Source organism: Fusarium musae, chromosome 3 (assembly GCF_019915245.1).
Source record: "Fusarium musae strain F31 chromosome 3, whole genome shotgun sequence".
Classification (NCBI taxonomy): domain Eukaryota; kingdom Fungi; phylum Ascomycota; class Sordariomycetes; order Hypocreales; family Nectriaceae; genus Fusarium; species Fusarium musae.
In genome coordinates, this window is record NC_058389.1 from 2944871 (window position 1) to 2972064 (window position 27194).

The 27194-nt window shown below is 49.4% G+C and overlaps 11 protein-coding genes across 11 annotated transcripts; 5 read left to right on the plus strand and 6 right to left on the minus strand.

Annotated features, from left to right (window-relative positions):
* Positions 1-3007: 3007 nt before the first annotated feature.
* Positions 3008-3811, plus strand: J7337_004337 (uncharacterized protein; the record flags this gene model as incomplete). Its single annotated transcript, XM_044822032.1, has 5 exons — positions 3008-3020; positions 3185-3200; positions 3297-3381; positions 3473-3619; positions 3677-3811. 5 exons carry the CDS (start codon positions 3008-3010, stop codon positions 3809-3811), a joined length of 396 nt encoding a protein of 131 aa, XP_044683365.1.
* A 560-nt stretch (positions 3812-4371) lies between these two features.
* GOT1 (Golgi Transport) lies at positions 4372-5080 on the minus strand (the record flags this gene model as incomplete). The annotated part of the gene is made up of 5 exons (XM_044822033.1): positions 4372-4668; positions 4737-4752; positions 4808-4856; positions 4913-4939; positions 5053-5080. The coding sequence occupies 5 exons, from the start codon at positions 5078-5080 to the stop codon at positions 4372-4374; spliced, it is 417 nt and encodes a 138-aa protein (XP_044683366.1).
* Positions 5081-5984: 904 nt separating this feature from the next.
* On the minus strand, positions 5985-6548 carry J7337_004339 (uncharacterized protein; the record flags this gene model as incomplete). The annotated part of the gene is made up of 1 exon (XM_044822034.1): positions 5985-6548. One exon carries the CDS (start codon positions 6546-6548, stop codon positions 5985-5987), a length of 564 nt encoding a protein of 187 aa, XP_044683367.1.
* A 465-nt stretch (positions 6549-7013) lies between these two features.
* J7337_004340 (uncharacterized protein) lies at positions 7014-7297 on the plus strand (the record flags this gene model as incomplete). The annotated part of the gene is made up of 2 exons (XM_044822035.1): positions 7014-7215; positions 7269-7297. 2 exons carry the CDS (start codon positions 7014-7016, stop codon positions 7295-7297), a joined length of 231 nt encoding a protein of 76 aa, XP_044683368.1.
* Positions 7298-7907: 610 nt separating this feature from the next.
* On the plus strand, positions 7908-10308 carry J7337_004341 (uncharacterized protein; the record flags this gene model as incomplete). The annotated part of the gene is made up of 4 exons (XM_044822036.1): positions 7908-8085; positions 8142-8462; positions 8509-10229; positions 10279-10308. 4 exons carry the CDS (start codon positions 7908-7910, stop codon positions 10306-10308), a joined length of 2250 nt encoding a protein of 749 aa, XP_044683369.1.
* A 449-nt stretch (positions 10309-10757) lies between these two features.
* J7337_004342 (uncharacterized protein) lies at positions 10758-12142 on the minus strand (the record flags this gene model as incomplete). Its single annotated transcript, XM_044822037.1, has 3 exons — positions 10758-11237; positions 11321-11745; positions 12106-12142. 3 exons carry the CDS (start codon positions 12140-12142, stop codon positions 10758-10760), a joined length of 942 nt encoding a protein of 313 aa, XP_044683370.1.
* A 2438-nt stretch (positions 12143-14580) lies between these two features.
* J7337_004343 (uncharacterized protein) lies at positions 14581-15184 on the plus strand (the record flags this gene model as incomplete). Its single annotated transcript, XM_044822038.1, has 2 exons — positions 14581-14733; positions 14951-15184. 2 exons carry the CDS (start codon positions 14581-14583, stop codon positions 15182-15184), a joined length of 387 nt encoding a protein of 128 aa, XP_044683371.1.
* Positions 15185-15690: 506 nt separating this feature from the next.
* J7337_004344 (uncharacterized protein) lies at positions 15691-16745 on the minus strand (the record flags this gene model as incomplete). The annotated part of the gene is made up of 3 exons (XM_044822039.1): positions 15691-16488; positions 16546-16654; positions 16735-16745. 3 exons carry the CDS (start codon positions 16743-16745, stop codon positions 15691-15693), a joined length of 918 nt encoding a protein of 305 aa, XP_044683372.1.
* Positions 16746-19481: 2736 nt separating this feature from the next.
* Positions 19482-21573, plus strand: J7337_004345 (uncharacterized protein; the record flags this gene model as incomplete). The annotated part of the gene is made up of 2 exons (XM_044822040.1): positions 19482-19498; positions 19581-21573. The coding sequence occupies 2 exons, from the start codon at positions 19482-19484 to the stop codon at positions 21571-21573; spliced, it is 2010 nt and encodes a 669-aa protein (XP_044683373.1).
* Positions 21574-22018: 445 nt separating this feature from the next.
* J7337_004346 (uncharacterized protein) lies at positions 22019-25153 on the minus strand (the record flags this gene model as incomplete). The annotated part of the gene is made up of 10 exons (XM_044822041.1): positions 22019-22242; positions 22288-22925; positions 22972-23076; positions 23126-23398; positions 23450-24018; positions 24068-24499; positions 24552-24644; positions 24720-24754; positions 24804-24854; positions 24901-25153. 10 exons carry the CDS (start codon positions 25151-25153, stop codon positions 22019-22021), a joined length of 2673 nt encoding a protein of 890 aa, XP_044683374.1.
* A 1254-nt stretch (positions 25154-26407) lies between these two features.
* J7337_004347 (uncharacterized protein) lies at positions 26408-26969 on the minus strand (the record flags this gene model as incomplete). The annotated part of the gene is made up of 4 exons (XM_044822042.1): positions 26408-26547; positions 26600-26724; positions 26782-26862; positions 26953-26969. The coding sequence occupies 4 exons, from the start codon at positions 26967-26969 to the stop codon at positions 26408-26410; spliced, it is 363 nt and encodes a 120-aa protein (XP_044683375.1).
* Positions 26970-27194: the final 225 nt, after the last annotated feature.

Sequence of the window (27194 nt, forward strand, 5' to 3'; positions counted from 1 at the left end):
ATCATCTGTCCAACGACAGAGATTCTGAAAAGACACCCCATCTTGACATTTACAGGGATCGGTCTTGGGAAACAAGCTAAGAGGCTTTGGTCAATGTTTGAGATTGATGGGACGACGGTTCCTGAATGTTGACTTAGAAATCTTTAACGCCCGACGGCATTGATTGCTTCAAGATTCTCTGCAACGGGTGCTACGGCCAAGGAACTACTCTGGCCAGGGGGGTCCCTGTCGGAAGCATATCAAGGAGTGGACCCTTGGGGGTTCTAAGAGACCCCAGTGTCGTGTGTCAGAGTCGTCAAACCTGGAGGTTCATTTAATGCTTTGAGAGAAATAATTATGCGGTTCGTTGGTTGTCTAGTTGAGGTTTCACTGCTTGTGGCGCTTCTTAGAAGTAACCTTAGCCGCCGCAACGTAACGTACGAGATTGGTGGTGATAATAGAGGCGCTAGCTACAATAATAGCAACGAACGAGACTCTACAAGTCTTGATATGGGTATGGGTATGTACACGTACAGAATATGTGTCTCAGTCGGCGAACGCGGCAATCTACGCGGTTGCTGGGATCTTCAACGTCAACGCTGATCCCGATGACACACGCAACCCATTCACACGGACTTACGGCCAAGGCTGGTAACTTCTGTAACAGCAAGACTCACAGACATAATGTGACAGCGACTCATGGGGCCGATCCTGAGAACTGAATCGTAGTCACCTGTCAACGAGGGACGAAAAAGGATCCGATCCCTGTAAGTGTTCGTTGGCAAGAAAGACAAACAGCTAGGCTGTATTAACACAACACTGTAACCTCCCTCCCAGCCAACGAGCACCGGAAGGGACTCGTGTACGATACCTCATTTACTGCGCCGTACTGCTTTAACGGCACTTGCATGATGCTCGAGTATGGGGCAAGTGCTGAGCTGGTTTTTAGATTAGAGGAACAAGACGCGGAGTATCCCAAACGATATCCACCCTGTCACAGCCCTCTATGAAACACAAGCTTTCGAAGACTACTGCAGGCAAACCTCCACTGCAAAGCATGCAACCACCCATCAGAAGACCAATAATCATATCAGCGAGCGAATAAGTGGCTGGCCCGTCTTCTAGAATTTTCAGGTGGCGGCACGGAACTTGAACCTTACGTTGCGCGCGGCTCGTGGGCTGGCCATTGGCCTCACTCGGCGCGTCTGTCCAACGCCCTTCATCTCACTTAGAGACAGCGGGAGGATTCAATTGCACCCGATCCATCCAATCTACAGTAGGGCTGGTTGTAGAGCTGAGTCTGGACCGTGCTCAGTAACATCGGCTGGGTGGAAATATGTACCCAAAAGGGGAAGTTGAGGATATAAGGCTTCCGTTGTGAGTGATTGGGTCGTCACCGAACAATAAGCGATACAGTCGTAAGAAAGGTGGAATGAAATCAAATAATCCTCAGGGGGTTTTGCCCATTCAAATCGCCGTTTCATGTCACGGCTAGGGTCTCTGCAACTCGTCTCAGATTGCCAATTTCCAATTGTAGCACAACCACCAGCACGGGCCAAAAAGGAAACCAGGCTCACATACCCTAGAGAAGACAATTCGTATGTTCGTAGCATCCGACAGTTTCCTAGAAGTCGTCGGAGCAAGCATGCCAAGAGTTACATTCGAAGCTTCAGAGTGTCTTTGATGAAGGATACATCTGTTTCACTACGGGTGACTCCGGCTCCATTGAGTTATCGGCCATGCTATTGTTCTTAATATGTCTCTTAAGACATGAAACACCAAGGGTATTGGAGCTTGGATATCACTTAGGAGCTTTGTCGATGAGCGGCTGTTGAGTCAGTAAAAAGTCTCTTCAACCAATATCCGGCCTGTGCTTCGCTTAGAGTTCGTCTCTCGTAGGCCTCATTTCAAGGTTTGTTGGTTTTACTAGAAGTGTTTGGATAACCGAGATACAACTCTGTAGACTGACCTTCGGCCACAAAATACCTGCTTGATGATGAAAGCTGGCAGTTATGACCAGACTTAGTGACTTGGAGCTTTCAAACGGCCCTTTACTCACAGGAACATACACGGACACTTTTTGCTGTTTTCTCCAATAACCTAGGAAGACATGGTCGATGTAACAGATAAAATTCGCCCGCAACCTAATGGAGTCGGATAGCGTTAAGCTTAAGCTGATTGATTCAACAGCCAACGTTCGAGAATCAGAACCTCCATGTTTGACGGCAGTTGATCTGGTCGATCTCTAAACATTGCCAGCGCTACCGAAAGCTACCTCCATCATTCGACAACTAATGCGAATGTGAAACATTCAACGAACTCTCAATTACCAGCGGCGGTCAAGTGGGCGTTAGCGTAACCACAATTAGATACTCTTGCGATATTAGTTCTTGGGGTTAATATTCGTCTACGAGGTCGTTCCTAGAAGCGAACATGGACCAAGGGGACACGAAGTCTTGGCGGATATTGCCGTCTACAGTAGCAACGGGCCGTCTAGAGTCGTTTCCCGTAGCTCCAACGCCAGTTCAAGCTCTACAGGTGACGTCGAAAATTGAATAGCTTCCTCAGCTACTAGGTATAGGTTAGGTCCAAAGATCTCACATCATTTTACTGCTGAGTCAACAGCCTCTGCGTGCCTGGATCGAACGTCACACAGGCAAGTGATCTCGGAATGCAGAAAAATGCGTGACATGAAAGCATGCTGCTGCTGATCATGCCGACCGACATGTCTGAGAACCGTTGGGTTTGCAAGTACACAGTACCAGTCCCATGACCGATGAACTGTCACCGACAAAAGTATCCAATACTCATTGGACAGCATTGGAGCTTGATAACATTTTTTGGCGGGGACTCATGGCGGCCTGGAGGGGCAAAGCTCCAAAGAATCACCACATCAGAGCAGTCGACAACCTCCCCCGCCAAAACAAACCTCACCTCTAAACCTTCTTGCCCTCGCGTCGCAACTCTCATCCTTCTCGTCTTACTTGCAACCACTTAGTTCCTATAATTTCACACATCTCGCATCACTATGTCGTGGCAAGGTCAGTTTCTCACTGTCTCTACTATTCTACACCGTCCCGCTATCGATTTCCCCTCCCCCGCCATCCTCCTTGTTCCTCATCACCGCCTCCAAATACCTCTATCTCGAAACCCTAACTTGAAGTTGGACAAAAAAGCTGACATGATGACTTTTCCATCGATATAGCATACATCGACTCAAGGTATATACAATCGATCCCATAAGTCTTGATCATAACCTTTGATCATGCTTTCCGGCACGAATACCAATCGAATGCTGACATTTTTCGTCTCGATAGCCTTGTCGGTTCCGGTCATATTGACAAGGGCGCCATCATCAGTGCTGCGGGCGACAGCGCTTGGGCTTCTTCTCCTGACCTCCAGGTACGGCACCCTCCTTCACCGACTCGACCTCTCGGATCGATGGGCTAGCCCCTCGTTAATGAACAAAACTGACCTTGCAACCCCACTATAGCTCAAGCCCGAGGAGATGAAGGCCATATCTGCCATCGTTGGCGGTGACTCGGCTGCCAAGGACAAGGCTTTCGCTGAGGGTCTCTACATTGCTGGCGAGCGTTACGTTATGGCCCGAGCCGAGGACCGGAGTATCTACGCCCGATCGGTACGACGCCCAATTCACGAATCCCATCTCTTTTGACTAACATCTTAATCACAACAGGGCCGCCTCGGTGTTGCTGTTGCGAAGACTGGCCAGGCCATCGTCATCGGCCACCATGGTGAGGCCCAGGTCGCTGGCAACGCCACCTCTACCGTCGAAGGTCTTGCCGACTACCTCGTCAAGTCAGGATATTAGACATTCAGCGTATGAGGCAAGGGTCTGGACGGAATCAACTGTGAGAAGCGCCAGGGAAACGCTGTTTGTCCGTGGAGCGGACAGTCAACGCAGCTATAACGAGCTTATGCCGAGAAGAGCGCCTTTGTTTTAGAGCACTGGGCTATGAGCTCGAGTGTGTTACCAGGGGGAGGACATTTTCCTTATTTGACCAAAAATCGGTCGGACGAGTTTGTTTCTACACGATTCTGCATATAGGCAATCCGAGTGCCCTCCAGAACCTGTCACCTGTATGCCAGATTTGAAATGATCATCAAATGTCAGCCAACTCGACTCCATTAAAACTGCTTTTATCGTTTGTTCTCCGCTCGTATCCGTGATGTACAGTACTTTGTCCACCTTATTATAGGTACTCATGATAGTTCTTTATGCCGTTAACGCCGATTCCCACACAATATTTTCTCTTGAACTCCGCCATTCAACTCTTGTTAGACGTGTGTCGTCGAATGCCTTTTACACGTGATGAATCTTGTTCTCGTTCGGGTGATGCACAAAAGTGCCTGCTAGACTCAGAGGAGCATCTAAACGGGAAGCTCGGCGTTTCGTCGTCCAAGGCCTATCCTATCGGCGATCATTCCAATATACGGCCCTACGACAGGCAAGCCTCGCGCAAAGCCAGCAATTGTCCCCAGGAAATCTCCGAACAGGACCACTATGCCGTATGCTTCAACAATAAACCCGATAAAGGTCCACTTCATGAAAATCAGGATCAGGCCTAGGAAGAATGCCGCTGTGCCCTTTGCTTTTTGCTTTCGGGCGAAGAAGAGAAGTGTCTTTTGAGGTCCGATGATGATTGTCAAGCCGATAAGGAAGAGGATCTGTTTCGTACGTCGGTCGTTAGCAATCGTTCGTTCGCTATGATAGAGGAAAGGAAGGGCTGTCATACATTTCCCATAGCAAGCCTGAATAGAAGTCAGCAAAGAGAAACGCTAGATGATTGAGTCTGTCAATACTTACATAGATCGGTCGAAGAATAGCATGACGCCTCCTATCAGGAAGAAGCCTCCTAGACTAAACGTCAGCCTCCATATCTTGACCACGCAATCGCAGGCGCAAACGCACCGCCGGAGCAGAAAACAACTCCAATTTCTATCGCAAATGGTCAGCTTTCGTCCATATTGAGCAATCTCTTGCCCAAGGGGTAGCGCATCGTTGCAGTGCTTATGATCGCAACTCGCGTGCCAGTGTAAGATAAGGCGTACTTTGAGTATCTGTCAACCACATCGACATGTTTGCGGTTCTGTGTATCGCTGATTTGATTGATAAATTCGATCGGTACTGATGGTTTCGATGACAAAAGCGCACAATGAAGCTTCGACTAGGAAAAGGGCGGGATTGAGAGCAGGGAGAAATAACTGATGCCAAATCACTGAAATGTTTCCATTTTTCGTCACCAGCTCTGCTTCCCTCGAGGACACGTTCCAGGGGTTTACATGCGATTGACAGGGCTGTTCCAAACGGGGCTTAGGTGGTGCCTGGAGCTGCTTCGTGGCTACCTATTGGCTGTGCTGTGGGAAAGTGGGCGAGCGTTGATTGTCTTGAAATTTTGCTGAGGACCAACTTTACGAGACTTGCATTTTTCTTCATCTTCCAGTGAGAGTTGGAAACAGTTCACGATTAAACGCTCTCGGCCAACGGCAATCCAATACGATTGCAGTGCAAACTACTAAAAACTTGTCAAATGGGTTTTAATTATTTGCCAGAGAAAAAGAAGATCGTTGAGAAACAATACGTTTGATTCACTCTATGGAACAGCTTGCTATACATTTCTTCTGACAGATTTCCTGTCCCTGCCGCGACGGCTAGAGGCGTTCTTCGCCCTGGCAACTGAGATTCGTTTCTTCCCCATACGTTCTCGGTAGTCTGTCGACCTAGGCAGAGAACAAATTCATGATCACGATTAAGCCGGAGCGTCAATTGCCATCCCTTGGCCGAAAGGCTAAGGGTGCATAGTTGGGGCTTGACTTTGTTGGTCGGACACTCCTATTGTACTCTTAAAAATGGTATCTTTGTATAACACGCATATGTCTGGTGATGCCTCGCATGAACCCCGTATGATAGGTTCCCAGGCCTCGTTAGTCTCAAAGCTTTTCGTAATTTCTTTAAATGAGCATCCCAAACTTGAGAACCATGCTCACTTAAGGACCGTGTGAGCACCACGAGCCTCAAGGAACTGCTCTGCCACACCCTGAGGTAGCGTCCTAATGAGGCCAAACACTTCCTTATTGTGGTAGCGAAGGCGCGTCTTGGGATCAAGGTAAGGAGCTGGTAGTCCAGTCACGTCACAGTAATGTTTGTTATGCGCGAGTGATGGTGCCGATTCGATGTTTGTGTAAGTGGCAGTTGGAGCCGACACACCACCTGTCGGTTTGAGGCTCTTCTCGAGGACAAGCTTAGACAGGTTTCGTGATGCTTGCGCCAGATTTGGGGGCTCCTTGCCGCTCTCGGTGGCTGGCGTGCTTGTACCGCTTGTTGAGAGTCCATCATCGGCTGGTGTAGCAATACCACTCGCGTCCATCGGCGTACCAAGAGCTGAGGCTTCTCTTCGGGAAGCATCACCGACGATCGCCTTGAGGTTCTTGTTTCGACGCTGGTTGGGCTTCCAGGTCGGACTGCGGAAGTTCTTATGGGTGGAGTGAATGTCAAGCTTCTCTATAAGCTCTTGATGGGCGATTTGCGCCTCGGTTGGGGCGGCCATTGTGTCTCGTTTCTGGGTAGCTGGTATCGAAAATTTATGAAATTCGGCTCGAAAGGTGTCAGCGGCTTTATAGACTTGCTCACAATCGGTGATTAATGCAGGAGAAAGTGCTTTGGCTTGAGGTCTCTCTTGGTTGTCGCTGTCATGAGCTTGTCGCGTTGGAGATTCTGCCGTGCTTCACCGTATTCCTAGCTTGGAGCTCTGGCATACAGAGAGATGCCTAAACATGGCATAAAGTAAACAGAGCACTCTGCCAACAAGGAATACTGCCTCAAGCGCTCCTTTTATCACTTTAAACCCGATAGCCCGCCGAAATGGTAAGATTCATGAGAACTGTGACAAAATATCGCTCTGAAGCCTTACCGGACGCGTTTATAGGAATCCCCTCATGAGCATCAGCAGAACCTACTGCTTTCCCGTATCATTACCAATGTAGTATGTTCGGCGAAGCTGAATTTGTAAGAGATGGATACTAAGGGCATGCAGGAAAAGCTCAACGAAGCTGTCGTTGTTATGAATAAGAGTCTTCAGGTCAGTAGAATCCCATTTCACATCAATGGCATGACTAATAAGCCGCTTCAGGACATCAACATTCAGAACATGAACGTTGAATTGGTTGCACAAATGTTCAAGAACTACCAATCGAACGTTCTATTTCACCTGGAGGGTAAGTGTTTTTCGTATGGTGATGTGAACGCGACCGCTGATGATATTGGTTAGCCACGGACAACCTTAAGCCGCCGAACTGAGTATTGACATGGGTGGCTAAGGCTGGAGTTTTTGCATTTATGATGATGGCGCATGGTTGTACATGAAATAATGACTTACTGCCAACTCTTCCAACATAGCAAGGAATTTGACACGAGGCAGGCTTGCTTTACCAGAACCAAGCTTGCCTACTAACCTTACCTTGACCTGCCTACTGTTTGCCCAAATTACCTTGTGTATAAACCTGTCTGAAATGAAGGCAGGCCATGCTTGACAGTGCATCTTCGAATATGTGACTGGAGCAAGCCAACGAAGATATTTGATATGGCGCCTTGACTTGCTTCTTTTGAAGGCATTACAATCTCTGAACTTGTTCGGCACACTGGGAGCTGGAGGTCAATAGGCAGTGCCGTCTCAGTCCGTCACTTGCATTGTCGCGTAAGTGGATCCCCGGGATTGAATGACACGGCCTAGATCAGCCTTGTAGCCTCACACCTTCTCAATTTCCAACAACGAAGCTCCGTATTTTGCGAGTCTGACAGACAATTGGCCACTAGAGTCAGACATCGACCAACCTAAACTTTTTTGATCCTCCCGCCATGACTTCTGTCCATTACCTGTAAACTCCATCCGACCATCCTATTCGCAATCATGGCTCCCTCTGCCATCGATGAGCCCGCCATCAAGGCGCCCGAACAAAAGACATATCCTTCCGCCAAGATCTTCCCCGTCAAGGAGACACGCTTCGAGAATTACATCGAACCTACAAAGGATGGCCGCGAACGCGCTTTGAAGCAGCCTGATAGCGCTGCTATCGTCATTGATAATGGTGAGCTTCGAGCGCAAGGGGTTTGCAATGGCTAGCAATTGACATTTCGCCTTTAGGATCGTCTGCGGTGCGCGCCGGCTGGTCTTTCGATTCGAAGCCAAGGTTCAGCATCCCTCCGATTATGGCCAAATACCGCGACCGAAAACTGGGCAAGACCTTTTCTTTTGCTGGCTCGGATTGCTATGCCGACACGACCGCGCGAGGTCACATCCGAGGCGCCTTCGAGGCTGGTACAGGAATTGTCAGTAATTGGGATGTGATGGAGCATGTACTCGATTACATTTTCTTGAAACTTGGCATGAATGATGCGGACGGTGCCATTGAAGTGCCAATTGTCATGACAGAGGCTGTTGCTAATCTCCCTTACTCAAGAAAATGTACGTGGAACGCTTCCTTCCCGCAAGCTTATACTGAGGTTCTTAGCTATGACTGAAATCATCTTCGAATGCTACGGCGCGCCTTCGCTAGCCTACGGAATCGACTCACTCTTTTCATACCGACACAACAAGGGCAAGACTGGTCTCGTGGTTTCGTCATCATACACCTCCACTCATGTAATTCCTGTATACAACTCGAAAGCTTTACTCGGACAAGCCACACGATTAAACTGGGGAGGCTATCACAACGCCGAATACCTTCTCAAACTCATTCGACTCAAATACCCGGCCTTCGCTGGGAAGCTTAACGTCTCACAGGCAGAACACATGCTACGGGACCATGGCTACGTATCTCGGGACTATGACAACGAGCTCGCCAATTATCTCGAATGGACAGGGCTCGAGGATCGCGATATTGTCATACAATATCCCTTCACAGAAGAAGTGATCGTGCAGAAGAGTGAAGAAGAGCTGGCCAGGATAGCGGAGCGCAAGAAAGAGAGTGGACGAAGACTTCAACAACAGGCAGCTAAGATGCGCCTGGAGAAACTGATGAAGAAGGAGCAAGATCTGGAGTATTACAAGCAATTGCAAAGAAACATCACAGATCAGACCAAGAAAGAGATTCGGCGTCAACTTGACAGCAACGACATTAAAGATGAGAACCAATTGGAAAAGATCATCAAAGATTTAGAAAAGGCCATCAAGAAGGCCCGGACAAAGGACGTTGGTGGTGATCCAGAGGAGGAGCAAGAACAACCTAACTTCGATCTTCTTGACATCCCCGACGACCAGCTTGATGAGGCCCAGATCAAGCAAAAGCGTCAACAGCGCCTCCTCAAATCCAACCACGAGGCTCGAGCACGTGCGAAGGCAGAGAAGGAAGCCGAGAAGGCCCGTGTCATTGAGGAAGAGCGCGCCGATACTGAACGACGAGAGAATGACCTCGAGAACTGGCTCGATGAGAAGCGTCAACGACGTGCTGAGACGCTGCAGAAAATGAAGGAACGAGAGCGACTAAAGCAGGACCTGGGCAACCGTAAATCCCTCGCCTCTCAGATTCGTATGAAAAGTATCGCCAATCTCGCATCGGACAATCCGACCAAGAAGCGAAGACGTGGCGGTGATGATGACAATTTTGGTGCTGACGATGATGACTGGGGTGTCTACCGCCAAATCGCCGTTGGTGACAACAGTGATGACGAGCATGAGGAGGAAGACCTCCATTCGACTCTCAAGTCACTAGAGCAGGACCTTTTACGTTACGATCCTGACTTTGAGTACGAGCACACCCACGAAGCCCAGTCTGACTGGTCCAAGTCCCTCCTGCACGCCTTTGCCCGAGGTCCCCGACCTTTCGACCCCTCCTCACAAGCCGAGCTCAACCAAATTCACCTCAACGTGGAGCGAATCCGTGTTCCCGAGGTTGTCTTTCGCCCCTCCATTGCTGGTGTCGACCAGTCAGGCATCGTTGAGATAGCCGGTGATATCCTCAACCAGCGTCTCGGCAATGTCCCTAACCGCGATGACTTCCTTCGCGACGTCTTTTTGACAGGCGGTAACACTCTATTCAAGAACTTTGATGATCGTGTTCGCGAGGGTCTTCGTTCTCTCCTCCCCGCTGATTCACCACTGACTGTCCGTCGTGCCGAAGACGCCCTATTAGATGCTTGGAAGGGGGCGGCTGGATGGGTGGGTACATCCGCTTGGAAGTCAGCAAAAATCTCTAAAGAAGAGTACCAAGAAAAGGGGCCAGAATACATCAAGGTTTGTCCATATTTATTCCACAGCGGCATGCTCTTACTAATATGTATAGGAACACGACATGGGTAACTCGTATGCTTGAATTGTATAGTGATGGAAACCTGGAGTCAAAGGCGAGCTTTTTTATTAGGAGCGGTTCGGGGTATGAGAATAATTTACATGTTGCCTTAATCACGGATCTCTTGTCAAGAGTAAAAAGATGCCACAGGCGAACACGATAGACACTTTCAAGCAAAATCGTCAGGCAGCTGCTCCACACTAAATGTGTTTTCCGGGACACTTATTTTTATTACAGGAGTAGTATCTGAACTAACGAAGTATAACCGTCTTGGTGATATCATCCGTAAACATGACAGCCCAGGTAAATAGGACTCGCCAAGCGAAGCCTACATGGTATGATCGAGGAGCCTTTCTTTCACATAAATAGCCCCGAACGCCCCTCTCTTTATAAATATTGAATCAAGACAATCACTACCTTAACGCCATAATAACAGTTGCAGAGCCCCGCGCACATGGATATCATGCGGTTCTCTAGACCGCTGGTTGTTGTGCTTGGGATTCTTCCGAGTGTTGCAATTGCTTGTTGATCTCATCAGCAGTCCTTGTATCCTCAGCACTGGGCTCAACTTTGAAAGGCTCAGCCTTGAAATGCGGCGAGGGATACCTTTGACGCTCAATTTGCTCCTGAGCCGCAAGGCCAGCCACGGCTTGCGCAACAGCCTCCAAAGGTGTTCCTGCAGCTGGATTACTGGGCGCAGGCTCGGCATGAGGAGCAGGAGCTGCTATAGCTGAAGCCGATGCTGGCTGAGCAGGAGTAAGGTTCACGTTCGGTGGGGGTGGGGGGTAGTCGCCTGACGTCTCTAACAACCGCGTTTGCAAGTGAACGACATACTCCCGAAGCGCGTAATGTTCCGCCTGCATTGCCTTGAAAGACTGTTCCATCTCCGTGAAATCGCGTACCTGCTGCTCCAGCTTTTTTATGTAGCCTTCCTTTCGTTGTCGGAATGCTCTCTGTTGATGAATCGTTAGCCCAGGAGCTCAATTGTAAGATGATGCGATGGCGCCAGTCAACGAGTCATCATCAGGTGACTTACTTGTGCAGCTCGGTTCTGTGCTGCGCGCTTGGATTGGGATAGCTCCCGCTTTGCTTTGCGACCGTCTCCCATATGATCGTCTGCCGACAAAGGCGCTGGGGGCGCTGGAGCAAGTGCAGCGCTTGACGGGCCAGCAGATGCGCCTGGACTATGTCCAGATGGAGGAGCAATGGGCATCATGCTTCCTGTCGGTGCGTGGTTGGCTCGCGCGCGAAGATCAGGATGAATGTGAGCTTCAACTTCGCTTTTCGTGGCTAGAACTCGATGTTGGTCTTGGGGACTGGACAAGTGATCGAAGCCATTCGCCGGCCGCGCAGGAGCGGGCTGTAGAGGTCGAGATTCACGAGGTCCAGGGGGAGTGGGTGAGGATGAGCCTGTCGCGTCGTGGCTCTTCAGGAGCTCGAGCTGTGCGCGCAAATGCTGCTCTATGTGGAGGGGTCGGTGTTAGCCAATGCACCCAGCATCTACGTCAACAGTAATTGAACCAGACGCGAAGCCGAGGTGGTTGAAACGAATATCGGATCCAACTGTTGAGGACAAGAACCTCTAAGTGTATTGTATATGGGATTGCGCAAATGACGCGACAAGGATGCCATTCAAATAGTAGACAGATGCAAGGAGCTCTATGGAAGTCGCGATGGACCAAGGCCCAAGTGAGGCGTAGTATAGTGTAGATATTAGACAGAGCTGTAGGTCCAAATCAAGAACCAAGACGCGCTCAGACAAGGAAATAGGCAAAGCAAAACAGGAAAGGAAAAGAGAGAAGAAGAGTTGTCTTGACTAACCTTGATTATTGGCGCCGCTGGCTGAGGAGTTCTGCATGCTTGAGCTCGGGGGAAGGAGAGTCTGACTCAGCATCCAAGTAGCAATGACCCAGGGCGGGCGATGATGATTACTACAACGAGGGGGGGGACCTGACGCTGACTGACGGAGACGAGTGAAGAGAGAGTTCCGGCGGATGGATGACGGATTATGTAACCTGGATCCGGGACCTTCCAAGTGTGACTGTGAGTGGTGATCAAGTCGGAAAATGGCGTGGCTGGGCCGCGGAGCGGCGGGAGGCTTCTTCTCTCCGCTTGCTGGACCAACTAGACGAGTCTAAACCTGGAGGAGCTAGAACGATTTGGCTATCGCTCGCTTGGATTGTTCGCTTCTGTTTTTGGCTTGCTCGTCCCGCGAACTCTGACGGCGGTTGTTACTTACGTAGTACGGTACTGTACGTACGTGTGGACGGAGCTCGGAGCCGTTCCTCGTTCTGCTAGGATCGAATTTATCTTGCTCCCTGAAGCAAGCGTAAGTGCTGACGACGATTTCTGCGGCTGGTGCGGGAAATGCCCCCCAAGAATGTACGCGGGCCGCTGTTATATCCTGTATTAGAAGTCAAGGAGCCCGTTTCAACAGGTAATATTTACTGTGTTCTTAATTTGAAGGGCAGAGAAAGACGCGCAAACTGTACAAAGAAGCCGGTTCAGTTGAGGAGAATTCGGAGTCCGGGCAATAACCAGTCAAAAATCCTGTTCGGCTTTCCTTCTTCTACTTCTTTCCCTTCTACCCCGACACTGGTAGTTCTGAACTTTCTGATACTGGCCGCGATGGGAATAAACGACGGGGTCTAAGCCAAAAGATTGGATGGATTTGCTGACTGATGGGGAGAGGGGAACGTTGTTGCAGCAGAGAAAATATTTGTCAGCGAACCAAACCTGAGCAGAACTGGAAGAGAAGCAAGGAGCTTGGACCACCTCAGGCATCAAATGCATGCACCCGCCCATGCCAGTCATGCACCTTCCTCGTGAGCTTGCGACCCCACTCGCGAGATAAAAGTCCTATTCTGGAAAGTCCTGGCTTTCGAGACTTCGGGGTCCTTCCCATCTGACATTCATGGCGTATAACCACATAATACGACCTCGAATCTTGCGGTAAAATCATGCATAACCACGAGTCGAGCTGAGCTACTTTTGTGCGGTGTAGGGTTGTTTTTTCCAGGCTATTGATTAGTGAAAAACGACGGAGCTTTGTTCGTGATATATAAACACCACAACACCACACAACATTGCCTAAGGGAGGAAATAAAACTCAGGACCTTGATCCTAGGTAATAAAAATACTTAGGTAAACTTAGTCTAAGGTTAGGTAACTATTTACTATGTTTATTTTCACACCCTATAGCTAGGTAGGTTCGGTGGTTTCTTGCTCCCTGGGGACTGCTTATTCCATTCGCTCGATGACTCCTCTTTGGTCTCACTACTTTCATCTCAAACACAGGTCTCTGATGATTTCTCGGGGCTACCTATCGTGAAAGGGCGAAACGTGTATCTGTTTGACAATTCCGCGCCATGTCAGAATATGCTACCTAAGCCTGCTGGGTAGCGACACATTCTTGCCTGCCTGGCCCCCATGAGACTCCAAACATCAGATCGATCTCCTCATGCTGTTAAACAGCCAAGACGCTTAAATTTATCCATCTCAAGAGCTATGTCCAATTATATTGGAGTCACTTCCGACTCTTCCGGCCAGTGTCAAGTTACAAACGATCAAATATACGACTTATCCAGCTTGGTCGAGCTCTCAAGCTCATGGATCGTCCCGCTGTGATATAAAAAGAACCAGCGGATATAATTACCAATGCTCCTTCAACCGTTATAGGTGCTTGTTAACATCCAGCGAGGGTGTGCAGCGTTTGCACTAGCTCGGCTTCATTTCCTGGTCATTGCCATGGACATGTATCACATACTGAGCACTTTTGCGTCTAGGCTGATGAGGCTTGCCTGTCCTAACCTCTGAGTTGGCCTGGGCTAAGTCTCTTCTGGTCGAATACGCAGAATTGCACATTAGTGCACATTGATAGTCCCTGTAAGTTGTGAGATTGTTGAGCCAGAGCTCGGGGACCATCGGTGTATGACAGCACACAGGCAGCTAAGCACTTAGGATCGAATGATCACTCAATTGATAGTGGTTTCGAGAATTTACTTTCATTCCTAGCTTCAGATGGCAGTAAAAGAGACATAACCCTACATATTTGGAGTTTGTTCGGTGTTAGTCGACCTGGATATATGATATGTTAGTGGATACTTATGCCGCGGCCAGTCCCGCTCTATGTCAGAAGTACTCATAATCTGGACCACTTCCGCCACTCATCGATCAATCCTTTCAGCCTCATCCTCCAACCCACCTTCACTTACAACCTCATCCCTCGGTCGCCCTACAATGCGCCCTTCTCATATCTCACATCGTCTTCCATCTCTTTCCCGTCTAGCTTCGACGATGGCTCAACCGCAATTCTCTGCTGGCACTGATGCTGCGAGCGTCACGCCTGCGCTTAAAGCACTCACTTCCGAGGGTGGACGATGGACACTTACCAAGGATGGTGCTGCCTTAGAGAGACAGTTCAAGTTTAAGACATTTGCAAGAACATGGGTAAGCCATTGAGAGGGTGATACTGAAAATTCACTCAAAATAGTTGAACCACCATGAAGTACGGACGTTGAGGAGTTCCGTCAGAGTTAACTAGTTTTAGGATTTCATGACAGGAGTATCTCTACAATGCAAAATCAAGAACCACCATCCCGAATGGTCCAATGTAAACTTTTCTTCAGCTTGCACGTCAACTATCATGCAGCTAATCACATTCAAGGTTTATAACACAACCTTCGTCCGCTGGACAACCCATAATCCAGCTGGACTCTCGGACAAGGACATAAGCATGGCTGCCGAATGTGATGCTCTCGCAAAACAACTAGGTGAGCTACCTCCGGAGCCGACCGCCCCAGTTGCGGCCGAAACAGAAGACCAGAGCTGTGCTATTCGCGGGTTGGCAGACCGCGCAGCTGGGGCAGCAGGAGACTGCTGTACCCCCAAGAGGAAATAGAGAGGCTACGGCTGATCTGAAATGATGCGAAATGAATTCATCCGGGGCAGAATTCGGCCAGTTCTTCCAATTACGCATCCAGCTTGTTAGAAACGTGTCTACGAGCCCATGTGGCTGGGTGTATCATCATGATAAACTCCGACAACTGCGCCACTACGTCACTGCGATCATGACCAGGTGTCATGTCATACATATAGATGGTTACCGGTCATGGTATGGTTGAAAGTCAACGAACGATGCTGATAATTAAATATGTCTAAAGCCTCTCCGGGGCAAGTTTCTATATACAAGCGTAAAAAGTCGTTCTTGGTAAACATCCCCAACGCCATGCGAATGCTCGAGCCGCGAGTTAAGCGACGTAGACAATGTATGCCCGGTTTGCGAACAGTCTAAGTTTTCATGATCCACACCCCCTTCATTTTAATTCCGGTCGTGAAATGCCTGAGTCGGACTCGATTCACCGCAATCGATTATCTGTCGTCGTGTCAGGCTTTCTTTGCAGCACTCTATTGCGCCTTCTTGGCCTTGATCTGAGCAAGCTTCTTCTCGCGACGGCGCTTGTGAGCCTCGGCACCAGCCTCAGTGTCCAGGCAGTAGTCCCACCAGCGGAAGCTGGAGGCGTAGTTGCCAATGAACTTCTCGTGGTGAAGATCGTGGTGGGCAGCACCGGCCCAGACGGGGAGGAAGTGTCGCAGACTCCAAGGGAAGTCGTAGCCACTGTGAGAGTCGATGGCCTGGAAAAGACGGAGAACGATCCAGGTGTACATGGTGAAGAGGTGGAGCTCGCCAGTGATGGCAAGGAGGACAACGGGGCATCCGACAACACCAATTCCGAGGAGAGCTGTTTCGATGGGCGAAGCGTACTCAGCGGCGAGACCGAAAGGAGCAGAGTAGGTGTGGTGCATCTTGTGGATAGCCTTGTAGAGAGGACCGTAGTGCAGAGCACGGTGGAACCAGTAGTGCCAAGCATCCTCCATGACAAAGCAGATAGCGATCTGGAGAGCCATCTTCCAAACGGGAGGGAAGGGCACACCGTAGTCCATACCGAGGTAGGTAGCGACGGGGTGGAAGAACCAGATCTGAGGAAGTTCGGCGGTGAAATGGCTGATAAGAACGATGGCGGCGCAATCCCATTGCTCCTTAAGGGTAGGAACCTTTTGCTTCTGAATTCTGAATTGTTGGAAATAGGGGATGTAGTCCATCATCATGTAGGGGATACAGCGGCCGAAGTAGACGAGTTCGTGAAGGACGAAACTCATGATGCCGGTCGCGAGGGTGTCGTTCTGCATCCAGAGATACCAGGCCTGAGTTTAATGTTAGTATTGTTGTGGTTTCGCGACGTTGGATCGGGTTGGACGTACAGCCCAGAGCTTTTCAACGATGTTGAGCTGGACATTGTACTTGGAGACCTCCTCGAGGACAACAAAGTAGTCCTTAGTCTGGTTGAAGGACGCGAAGGTGGTCGCGTTTCTGCAAAAAAAAAATGATGTTAGATGGGGCTGTTCAAAACATTGGTGTGTTCGAATGGCAATATCAGGGAGGCTACTCACAGCGCATCCATGGTGAAGTTAGCAAACTTATGGCAAAGTAGACTGAATGGGGACCCTCTAGGTAAAGAAGAAAGACACCAGCAAGCACCGGGTCCAGTCAAGAGTCGTCGGAGAGGCGGCTCTTTTTATAAAAGAGGAGTGTTGACAATGGTGATGGCGGAGTGAAAAGGAGAACAGACGGCGGCTGTTGGGGAGGTTTTATCATTTCCTCGATTGCCTGGCCCAGAGAATCTCTAAGGGGGGTCCCATCCAAAATGGTGGGCGGCGGGCCTTGGCCTGGCCACACGCCCACTACAGGCATTCAGTTCACTAACTTTACGGAGATTTACTGCTAGAGAAAGTAAACGGACCACCTGCTCTTGCGCCGTCTCGGTACGTACCGTTGCGAAAATTGCACCAGCAACGACGCCTCAACAGAGCATTCACACAACCTTGTAAGCCAAAGATGGTAATCCAGTAATGTGAATCTCCCAGGCCCTGTGACAGCCAGCCATTCACGACACAGGACCCCTGGGCTTTTGTTTGGTCTGTGCGCGATACCAGATGGAAGAAAGCAATGGTTCCAGAATGAGACCACTATCAATTTGTCCTCCCGGCTTCCGGGTCCATCTACATGCCTCTGCACCAGTCAGAGCGAATACATATCGCTTTAGCATTGTCACCGCCTGAAAAGAATCGTATGTGTGTTTATCGACTTTACGGGGGTCTCACGGGAATTTGAGGAATACTCTCAGATCATTTCGAGGTCCATGGTGTTGTCCTTTTTTCGTCCCTTGTCCAGGGTCCAACACTTTGAGGGGGACAAGCCCATCTCTTTTTACACACTGCCATTGAAAGCGGTGAAGATCGAAATCAGACCCAATTCGGCCATTGCCACGACTTGTGATTGGCCCATGAGCGACGTCTTTTACGGATATTGAATTGAGGTAGATTTGGTTCCTGTAACACAAAATAACACAGAGTGCTCATGTTTCAGTCTCTGGAGCACCCTTGTTACTGTCCTAATCACAACAGCTGATTCTTACATTGGACGCGTCCTGTATGGATCAAGTGGCAACATTCAACACAGGGATTTTCAGTCTAGGATCTCATTAAACAAAGCATTGCCGTGAAAACTCCATCGGATGGCGCTCTCCCGGGACGCGAGAGATTTGCAGAAAGTGGTGTGTTCTAAGCAGCGGGTTGAGAAGCGGCCTTTGCGGCCAAGTTTCTGAGTTAGATGGTTACTCATCGATAGAGTGCTGATCGCGCCAGGGGCAAAGTATCAGATTATCAACCGATCTACTGGGTCAGGATCAGCCGCCCCTTGCACCAATCGCCCAGTTCCAATGATCTCATGAGGCGTGTCTCTTTTTCGTTTTCGGCTCTCGATTTTTAGAAGTTCTGCACGTTCTTTCTACGCCTCTCCCGCTCGTTCTCGCTAGCATGATGAAGTCGTTGCAATTGCAGCGACTCTCGATTATCTCTTCACATGTATTCCGTTACATCCAATCGGGCACCTTATTATTGAAACATTTGTTTTTTTAACATAAGATTGCATGACTTGGTATTCACTGTACTGTTCTGTTATGTTCATTTGCTTTTAGATGAAGTACATATGCATTCCAGCTTGGGTTTAGTGCCCCGTACTCGGTATCTGAGCATAATCCGAATACGATGACACCTCAACGCCAGCGCCGTCTAAAACGGTCTTCGTTTTAGGGTCTAGGTTAGTCGGCGAATTTAGTTATCAGTTTCTATGCCAGTGCTTGCTTCGTCTTGTGTATTTGGGCTATGTCCTGGAACTGTTACAAGCTAGGTCCATCGGGTTGGATCCTGGGATAGGCCGGCGGGTATAACAGGCAACTTATCTCAAGCATATCAGGGTTTCACTTCACTTTGTGTCTGCGCAGAGAGATTTTGCTATTAACGTGCAAAGCCAATCGAAGCAAAGTAGCATGGCGGTTCTAAATTCTCTTATAGAGAATTAAACTCGAATATCTTAGTATTGGAAACATATGCTCAAAGAACACATTCAAAGCTTCAGTACAGAGGTAGATCATGGCATTCCCTCTCGCATTTTGGACAGCAATAAGATTCAAGTGAACTGCTGCCGAATACGAATAAATCTCTAATCAGCAACCACACCTTATTTTCAAGCTTGTGAAACGTCATATTGTGGTTAGATCATTATGCAATGCATTGTGCAAGGCTAGCTGTGTAATTGATGATTGCAACGGGTGTTAGCCTTGCAACCATTCAATCCCAGTTCAACTCTGCATCTTGCAACGTTTTTTGGTTGTCTTCTCATGTATGGAGCCGGGTTGAGCTGATCCGTGTGGCATGATGCGATAAGCGTTCCCCACATTTGCTCATCTCCCGCCCGCATTCGTGTTTGGAGCTTGAGGTACAAGCTCAAGCTCAAGCTTACACTCACACTTCTCACCCTCGTCTCGCTTCCATTCACACGCGATTCGACGCCCCGGTGCCCGTTGCGCAGCCCTGCTCCGAATTCTCCGTCGAGCCCCCGTGACTTGGCGCTCATCATCCGGCCGAGAAGCTGCTGGCGCCGCCTTCGTCGTCGTTGTCACCCCCGGGGCTTTCGCCGAGCTCTCCACCGATTTTTCGGAGCTGCCGTCCCGTCTCATTCCGCGTTATCCCCGGTCTATAGTTGCTCTCTGCAACTTCGGCTGCTGCTGACAGATGCCGTGCTTCACACACCAGCCTTGTCGTTACCAGATCTAAGCAAGTTCATCCTTGGTCCTACCATGACGCTTGTCTCCGAGTTCGTCAACCTCAACACCCGGGCCCTGCTACTATTGCCCCTCACCTTACATAATCCGTCGAGTTACTAACCCTGCTCATAGTCAAGTACGGCGGCTGGATGCCTACCTTGACCGTCTTCCAGTTTTATCCGAAGTTGCTTCAGAGGATGATCAGTCAGAGACCGAAGAGCATGGGTTTGCTGTAGCTGCTGCCTTCTCATCACCGCGTCTTGATCACTTGCTCCGTACCATCCAGTCGTTGAGCACTACATCATCCTCGCAACCTCTTCTGCCGGCATGGCGCATCAGGGATCTTCTCATATCATCTGATATCCCTGCATCTGCCCACCTCTCAGTGAGAGAGACACAGCCAGGCGATGAGGCCAAAAGCCCTTATGAGAATGAGCTTGAGTGGCTGCTTGTGAGTAAGGCCACCATTCAACTCCATGGCGTTGTTCTCAACACACTCCTGGATCAAATTGTACCTCTCAACGATGACATCTGGTACTGGGATGATGTTTTAGGCTCGTATTCCTACAGCAGCCTATATGCTGTTCAGAGTTCGCCTTTGCGTGTCTGGGCATGGTCTCAAGAAGTCTACACTGCAACCAAGTTGCGCGTTCAAGCTGGTTCTCTTCATCATGCCCCAGGTGAACTCGTGGATTCCACGACATCAAGTCTGTCGCAGCAGTGGACGCAGTTTTATGGTATCGTGCATGATAGTATCCGAGAACGATCAATTGCCAACATTCAACGAAGAGTTTTGTCGCCTGTCGCGTTATCTCGATCCGAAGCACGACGCAAACAGGCACAGCTCAAGAAACTTCGTGAGATAACGGCAAGTGGACTTGGTGTATTGATGGATGAAGGCTTGCAATTCGGCCTCGACGATGATAAGGCTGAGCTTCAGGACCATCACGATCTGAAGGGCGTCGTGGAACGTAGTGTTGCGCTTATCGATATGGTTCTCAAGGAAGTTTCTACTCTCGACGTCAATATTAGCGATTTTGAGGACAAGGTTTTTGCTGGTGTCGAGGAAGACCCTGAACTTTCTGTTCACATCGAAGACAGCAACACCGCGGATCGTCCAGCCATTCTAGCCCGACGACTGCTCACCATTATCGACAAATCTCTCCCTGAACATCTCTCTGCAATGCACGCCCTGGCCAAGGAAAATGGTCGACCGTCCACCCTAATCCGATATTGGCTCCCTGCGATTATTGGTCTCCTCTCTTCGACAACTGTCTTGCGTATACTGGTCAACCGGAAGGCCGATATCATCGAGTGGTTCGTTGGATTTGGTGAAACTGTTCGTGATTTCTGGTTTAATTGGGTTATCGAACCCACGTCAAAGATTATCTCAACCATTCGACATGACAAGACCAGCGAGATCGCCATCATGAGTAGGGATAGTCTTAAGGCAGACCGTGAGAGTCTCGAGCGTATGGTTGTTGACTTTGCCCTCGACAAGCCTCACTTTGCCAATGAAACCGGTAGCACCTTGACCGAGACTCAAGTTGCTGACATCCGACACAAGGTTGCCGAAGGCGACGTCACTCCAGTACTCCGGGCGTTCGAGAAGGATTTGCGAAGCCCTTTCATGGGCACTATTCGTGGAGATCTTGTTCGATCACTCCTCATTCAGGTTCAGAAGACAAAGGTTGACCTTGAGGTCGCCATGACTGGCATCGACTCCCTTCTCAAGAGCCAGGAGCTTGTCTTTGGTTTCGTTGGTCTTACTCCTGGTGTCCTCGTCTCTTATAGCATGTTCCAGTATCTGCGCGGTGTTTTTGGCGGCCGCTCTGGCCAGCGCCAAACCCACAAAGCCGGCAAAGCCATCCGTGTTCTCCGCAACATCGATCGTATCCTCTCTGAGGCCCGACCTACAGAGACCAATCTTCTCTCTTACAAGGACCACGGTCTCTTGCTTTCTGAAGTTCATATCCTGAGAGACCTCGTTGATAAGCTCATGCCCCGTGAGATTGCGAGGGAGTTCCTTGAGGATCTCGATGATTTGTCAAACATGAAGGGTATTCAGCTGCAGACTAGGGCGCTGGAGCGCATTCGTTGGGCTTATGCGAGATGGCTTCACTAGGCCAGCCATGAAAGGTGTTCGTCACAGGTCTAACGATAGCATGTATACTAGCCCTTGCTGGGCAGGTAAAATAACACCAATGTACTTATACACATAGGTAGATTGCATAAACGAGCCATGATTAGATGCATACAATTATTTGTTTGGCGATGGACCTTCTGGAGCTGTAGTGGTATACTTACCAAATATCCTAGTACCAGGAACGACTCTGTGTCGCCATCAGCATACAAGCTTGATGCCAGCATGTTGACATCACGAAAGGAAGCTCTACAGGTCGATTAAGACTCTTTATTTTACGGGCTACACTTATTGACAACCCATTTCTCGCATCTCCGATGCTGAGTATACATATCCCTTTCCGCACAATTATTCTACACTGCAAGCCTGGGTATTTCACAACCAGTAACTCCCTACCAAACCAACGCCTATGCTGTCAGACACGCCCCTAACCAAGTAGCTTGGAAATGTCTGCGGCGCGTGAATTCTCACGCTTTTTGTTTCCCTTCTCTCTGAATGCTTTTGTCACAAGCTCTCGCTTCTCGCCCTGCACATCTAGCACGCGCTCCTCAACAGAACCTTCCATGACGAGTCGGAAGATGGTAGTCTCGCGGGTCTGTCCTAGACGATGGACACGGTCAATAGCCTGGTCCTCGATGGCAGGTGCCCACCCTGAATGTATTAGCATGCTCTAGAAATGTGATAAATTGGACTTACAGCTGTCAGAGAGGATGACGGTGTCAGCTGCAACGAGATTAAGACCGACGCTGCAAACAGAAAGACTGGCGAGCATCACTCGTGTCTTGGGGTCGCTGTCGAGAGCCTCTATGGCTTTGTCTCGCTTATCAGCTTTCATGCTGCCGTCAATACGAGTGTAGCCTATGTTTTCTTTCTTGAGCTGCGCCTCAACAATATTGAGAAACGATGTCCACTGAGAAAACACAACCACCTTTGATCCCTCCTTATTCATCGTCGCCTTCAGAATTTGCAGCATTGCTTCTGTTTTGGAACTCTGCGAGTCGGCGTCAAAATCACGTGTATCGTCGCCTGCGTCTTCAGGCGCCGGCTCAAGAAGACTGTCCTCGTCCAACCTGTTGCGGCACATTGGGCATTTGTGCTGTATCTGGATAGCGCGCAGGATACAGTTTCTGCAAAAGACGTGTTTGCAGGTCGTTATGACAGGGTCGTTCGGTATGTCGTAGCAGATGGCGCATTCTTCCTGGCTTTCGATGTATAGGCGGAGAGCTTCTTGGAGAAGGCCGCGGTTCTTGGCGTTGAGGGGAACAACCTCATGCTCGTCAAGGAGTTTGAGAATATCGCTAACACGTTCTCTACAGAGAGTCCAGTGATTGCAGCTAGAAAGCTTTAGCAGAGTCCTGCGATGGTGGGATCTGACCTTACACTTGTCGAAGACGAAGAAGCCTTTCAAGGACGTTCTGGAATCGTCCCTTCTGTCCTGATTGTGAGCCTGCTTGCCACTGCTCGAGCTCACCTCTTGCCTCGTCCCTATAATCGTCAGTGTCAATTCTAGAGACCCAGGACTTCATGAACCTACAGCAAAGCATCGTACTTGCGCTTCTCATCCTTGCGGAATGGAATTCTATGGACATACTCCTTCTTGGCCGGCAGTTTGAGATCTACAAATTTCATGTCCTTCCTGCGACGGAGACAAAGGTCATGCATGAGGGCCTGCAGAAGTACTTCGCCATGGCGTTCACCATTGGCTAACTTGCGAGTGATTTGGGCATTGAAGATTTCGGTTTCCTCGATACCGCCAGTGATATGAAGGAACCTGACCAGGGAGTGAAGATCCTTAACTGAGTTTACGCTATATCGGATCAGCCGCTATTTTATGCCATCAAAAAGGAGTGGGACTTACATAGGTGTTCCTGTCAGAACCCAGCGAGACTCTGCGTTGATCTCACAAGCTGCCAAGGCCACCTTTGTCCTGGAATTTCGGATGGTATGACCCTCATCAAGAACAACTCGCCGCCACTTAATTTGTGGAGAAGTTATAGCTCTGGGAACGCTCGAGTCTCGCTCCCTGGCAAGTCTTCCATAGCTAGTGATCACAACATCATGCCTCTTAAGTTGCAATGGGTGTAACTTCTCACCACCGTGGTAGACGAAGATGCTAGGTTGCTGGTCTCCTTTGACGTGGCGCCTGATCTGCTGACTCCAGTTACTCATGACACTGACGGGCGCAACGATGAGAGTTGGACCTTTGCCACCAGTAAGGATTAAGCTGATGATCTGAAGGGTCTTTCCGAGGCCCATATCATCTGCAAGAATACCGCCTGAGAGGAGTTTTGGAGCTGTGCTTGTGACAAAGCCGGATGCGATATTGTGGAAACGGTTATTGGATTCATGAAGCCAAAGTTGCACTGGCTCTTTGGAACCTTTCTCGGGGAGCTGAGGATTTTCTTTGGAGGTCATCCACGCAAGGCCCTGCAATCACCAAGTCAGTAAAACGCTCATCGCCGAGGTAGAGACAAACCTGTAGTTGGTATGGCAGAAGCTGTGCCTTGAGCTGTTCGGGCTGCTCGGCCATTGGCATCTTCGCAAGCTCATCCTCGCCAATAGCAAGTGACTTGATTGCGTCTCCGCCTTTGCGCATCTCAACCGCCTCACTCTTCTGGAGGACATTGTCCATCGTGATCTCAGGCTTCTGTGGAACAGCAAGGTCGTGGCCAAGACCATGAGTCGAGCTGCCATTCACAAGACCCATAGCTGCCTTTCTACGGGCTTCAGCTTCCTTTCTAGTGTTCTTGAGCTCCGTAGCTTTGACAAGCCTGTCCCTCTTTAGCGATTCTTCAATTCTGGAACGCTCCTCCGGGTCACTAGGTCCATAGAAGAAGAGCTTAACTGGACAGTCGTAGAAACCTTTCTCACCCGTGAGCTGGGCTTCGAGGACCACGTCGCCACGATCCTGGTTTCGCGTCAGACATGGCAATGATTAACGGCGCAACGTTTCGTCTTACCACATATGGGGCGAGCGTCTCAACAATCTTTCGAGGGAGATGGCCGATTTGATCACCGACAACGTTGTCAACGCGAATGGCGTTGGAGTCGTACTGAGATGTAAGACGTCAGTTCCAGGCCATGTCGCAGGAGAGACTAAGAATGAGACCACTTGGAGTAGCACGAACCTGGTTGTTGGGTTCTCGCCTGCAAAGAACGTTTTCTGTAAACTTGTGAGTCTTTGTCGCGCAACCTGAAGCACGAAAACGTACCACCCGCTGAAGCATATCCTCTGTAGAACCTCACACCAACAATCTTCCCATCTATTGATGTTAGTGAGTTGAATGAAGTGAGATGAGGGTGTCGTACGAAAGGTCCCGTAAAGTTCAAGAGGGGGGCCGTCATCATCTTGTGTCAAGTCAAGGTAATCTGGATCAGCGGTAGATGAAGGCGCAGCTTGCGATGAAGAACTCCCATAGACGCTTGTTCCACCTCGTCCAGGGGAATGTTGCTGTTGATTGTGGTGACCGTTAGGGGCGGGCCGTTTCTGACGCGTCTCAGACTCATCGTCACCCGTAAGGTCGATGAGGTCGTGCGCGCGTTTGGCAGGTCTTGGTGGCATTTTGACGATCGATGTGAGAATTGTGATACGATGAGAAGCGAAAGAAGAGAAGCAAAAGAGGCTCTTCTCCTTTTTGATGAAATTTAGAAGTGAAACGCTGCCCCCCACGATTGCGTTTCCCTCGCCTTGTATATGATCTCGCGTCACAGAATTAATTGCTTCTTGGAGATGGTGCGGATCAATTGGATAACCCGGGATGTAAACTCTAAATAGAAGCAGATGGAATAGTCCATGTAATAAACAATGCAATCAGTATAAAATCAGAGGAAGGCTTCTCCCGAGTTTATTTGTTCATTTTATTATTTGAAATGCATCGTTCTATTGTGATGTGCATGACAAGTGAATGTAAACACTTCAAGGTCGGGCGACTAGCATGACAGGCACCTTACGTCACTCACTGCCTTGCAATTGAGACCATCCCAACTTAATGGGTCAATCATAATTGCACAATGCACCTCCTCTAGATAACAGGTGCCATTGTTTGCGGTATATGGATTTTAATCTCATATTGTAAGTTCCTCATTGAGAGCCTATCTGTTGATTGAATAACGCTATGATGCAATTATTGGGATCTCTATCTGCAGCAGTTGGACTCAGGACAATGAATAACCCAGTTGTAGCCCAGACCGCAGTTATCTCGAATTTAGTTATGGAAAAAAGTAGGGACGTGGCACAGCCAGTGATAATACAACAATAGATCTGGCTTTCACGGAGAATTATTCACTGCAGTCCTAATTCCCACTCCATCCACGTTGGGAGAATTGGGCGGGAGGGCCCGATGCAACCCTTTTCCGGTGGCCCGCTATACTGACCCTGGAAAAGTGTCAGGTACACGAACCATTATGGGCAGACAGAGGCTTGGCTTTACAAGGGCATGCATGCTATTGATAGCCCGGTACAGGCAGTTTTTACTTATCTCCAGTAAACCAGTCCAATCAATACTACTCACTAAAGCGTCTAAACGCTCCCCAATGCTTTATCACCCTTGGGGATATACGATGCAAAGTTGGTGCGCCACCACTTTTAGGGAACACAATAGAGAGAAATGCAGCAGCAAAGAGTGTTCATTAACCAAGCTACATATGTTTTATATGCTAGTCCAGAAAAAAGGAAATCCCATCCGTTTTTGACAGCCCGTCAATTGTTGGGCATTGCTCGGGCGTTCACCATTCTCGTTATATCATCACATAGCCACCAGCCGTATCCTGCGACCAACCACCAAGTACAGTCTTCAGTGTTGGAATCCATCCTTGTCTAGTAAAGGCCGACGACGATGTCACCCTTGACGCGAGCAGTCAAGTGAACCTCGGCCTCAAGGTCGAGCTTGATACCCACGAGGAGGGCAGCGGACTTCTGAGCACCGTTCTCATCTGTAGCACCCTTGAGGAGTTGACCTAAGACTGTGTGAGCAGGGGAAAAATGAAGACGGAGGAGTAAGTTACATACCAGCAGGCTGTGAGAGACCAGTGGAGGTGGGCAGAGGAACAACGAATTGCTGCTTCTGGCTGCGGCGACCACCTCGAGCCTGGCCGTCGGAGTCAGAGTCGGAGGCGTAGGCGGGCTTGGACAGACTATTAATGGCAAGACACGTTAGCTATTACTTGAGAACTGAACGATGAGTTGCTTACGCGGTAGAGTTGCGAACAGGAGCAGGAGAAGAGGGAAGATTGGCAAAGGGAAGCTCAGAAGTGGGAGGGGGAGAAGTGGTGCTAAGTTAGTCAGTGTGAGGACTCCATTGTGTGTTGAGACTGAGCCATTGAGGGGAGTGAAGATGGTATGAAGCAAAAGGGAATGCTTACGAAGTAGGGGCAGACATTGTGCTGGATTGTGAGGGACAAACTTGTCAAAAGTTGTTGAGTTTTGGAGTGGTGATCGGAGCTGGGGGCTCAAGTAGATGATTGTTGAATGGTTTGGATGGTGAGTGCTGATGAGAAAAGTTGAGATGAAGGAGACGGAGAGGCCATCTTATATACACGATTTGGCCTCAGTCAAGGGTGACATTCTTCAATGTGCAAGTCGTGATAGCTGTGTCTTGACTGTC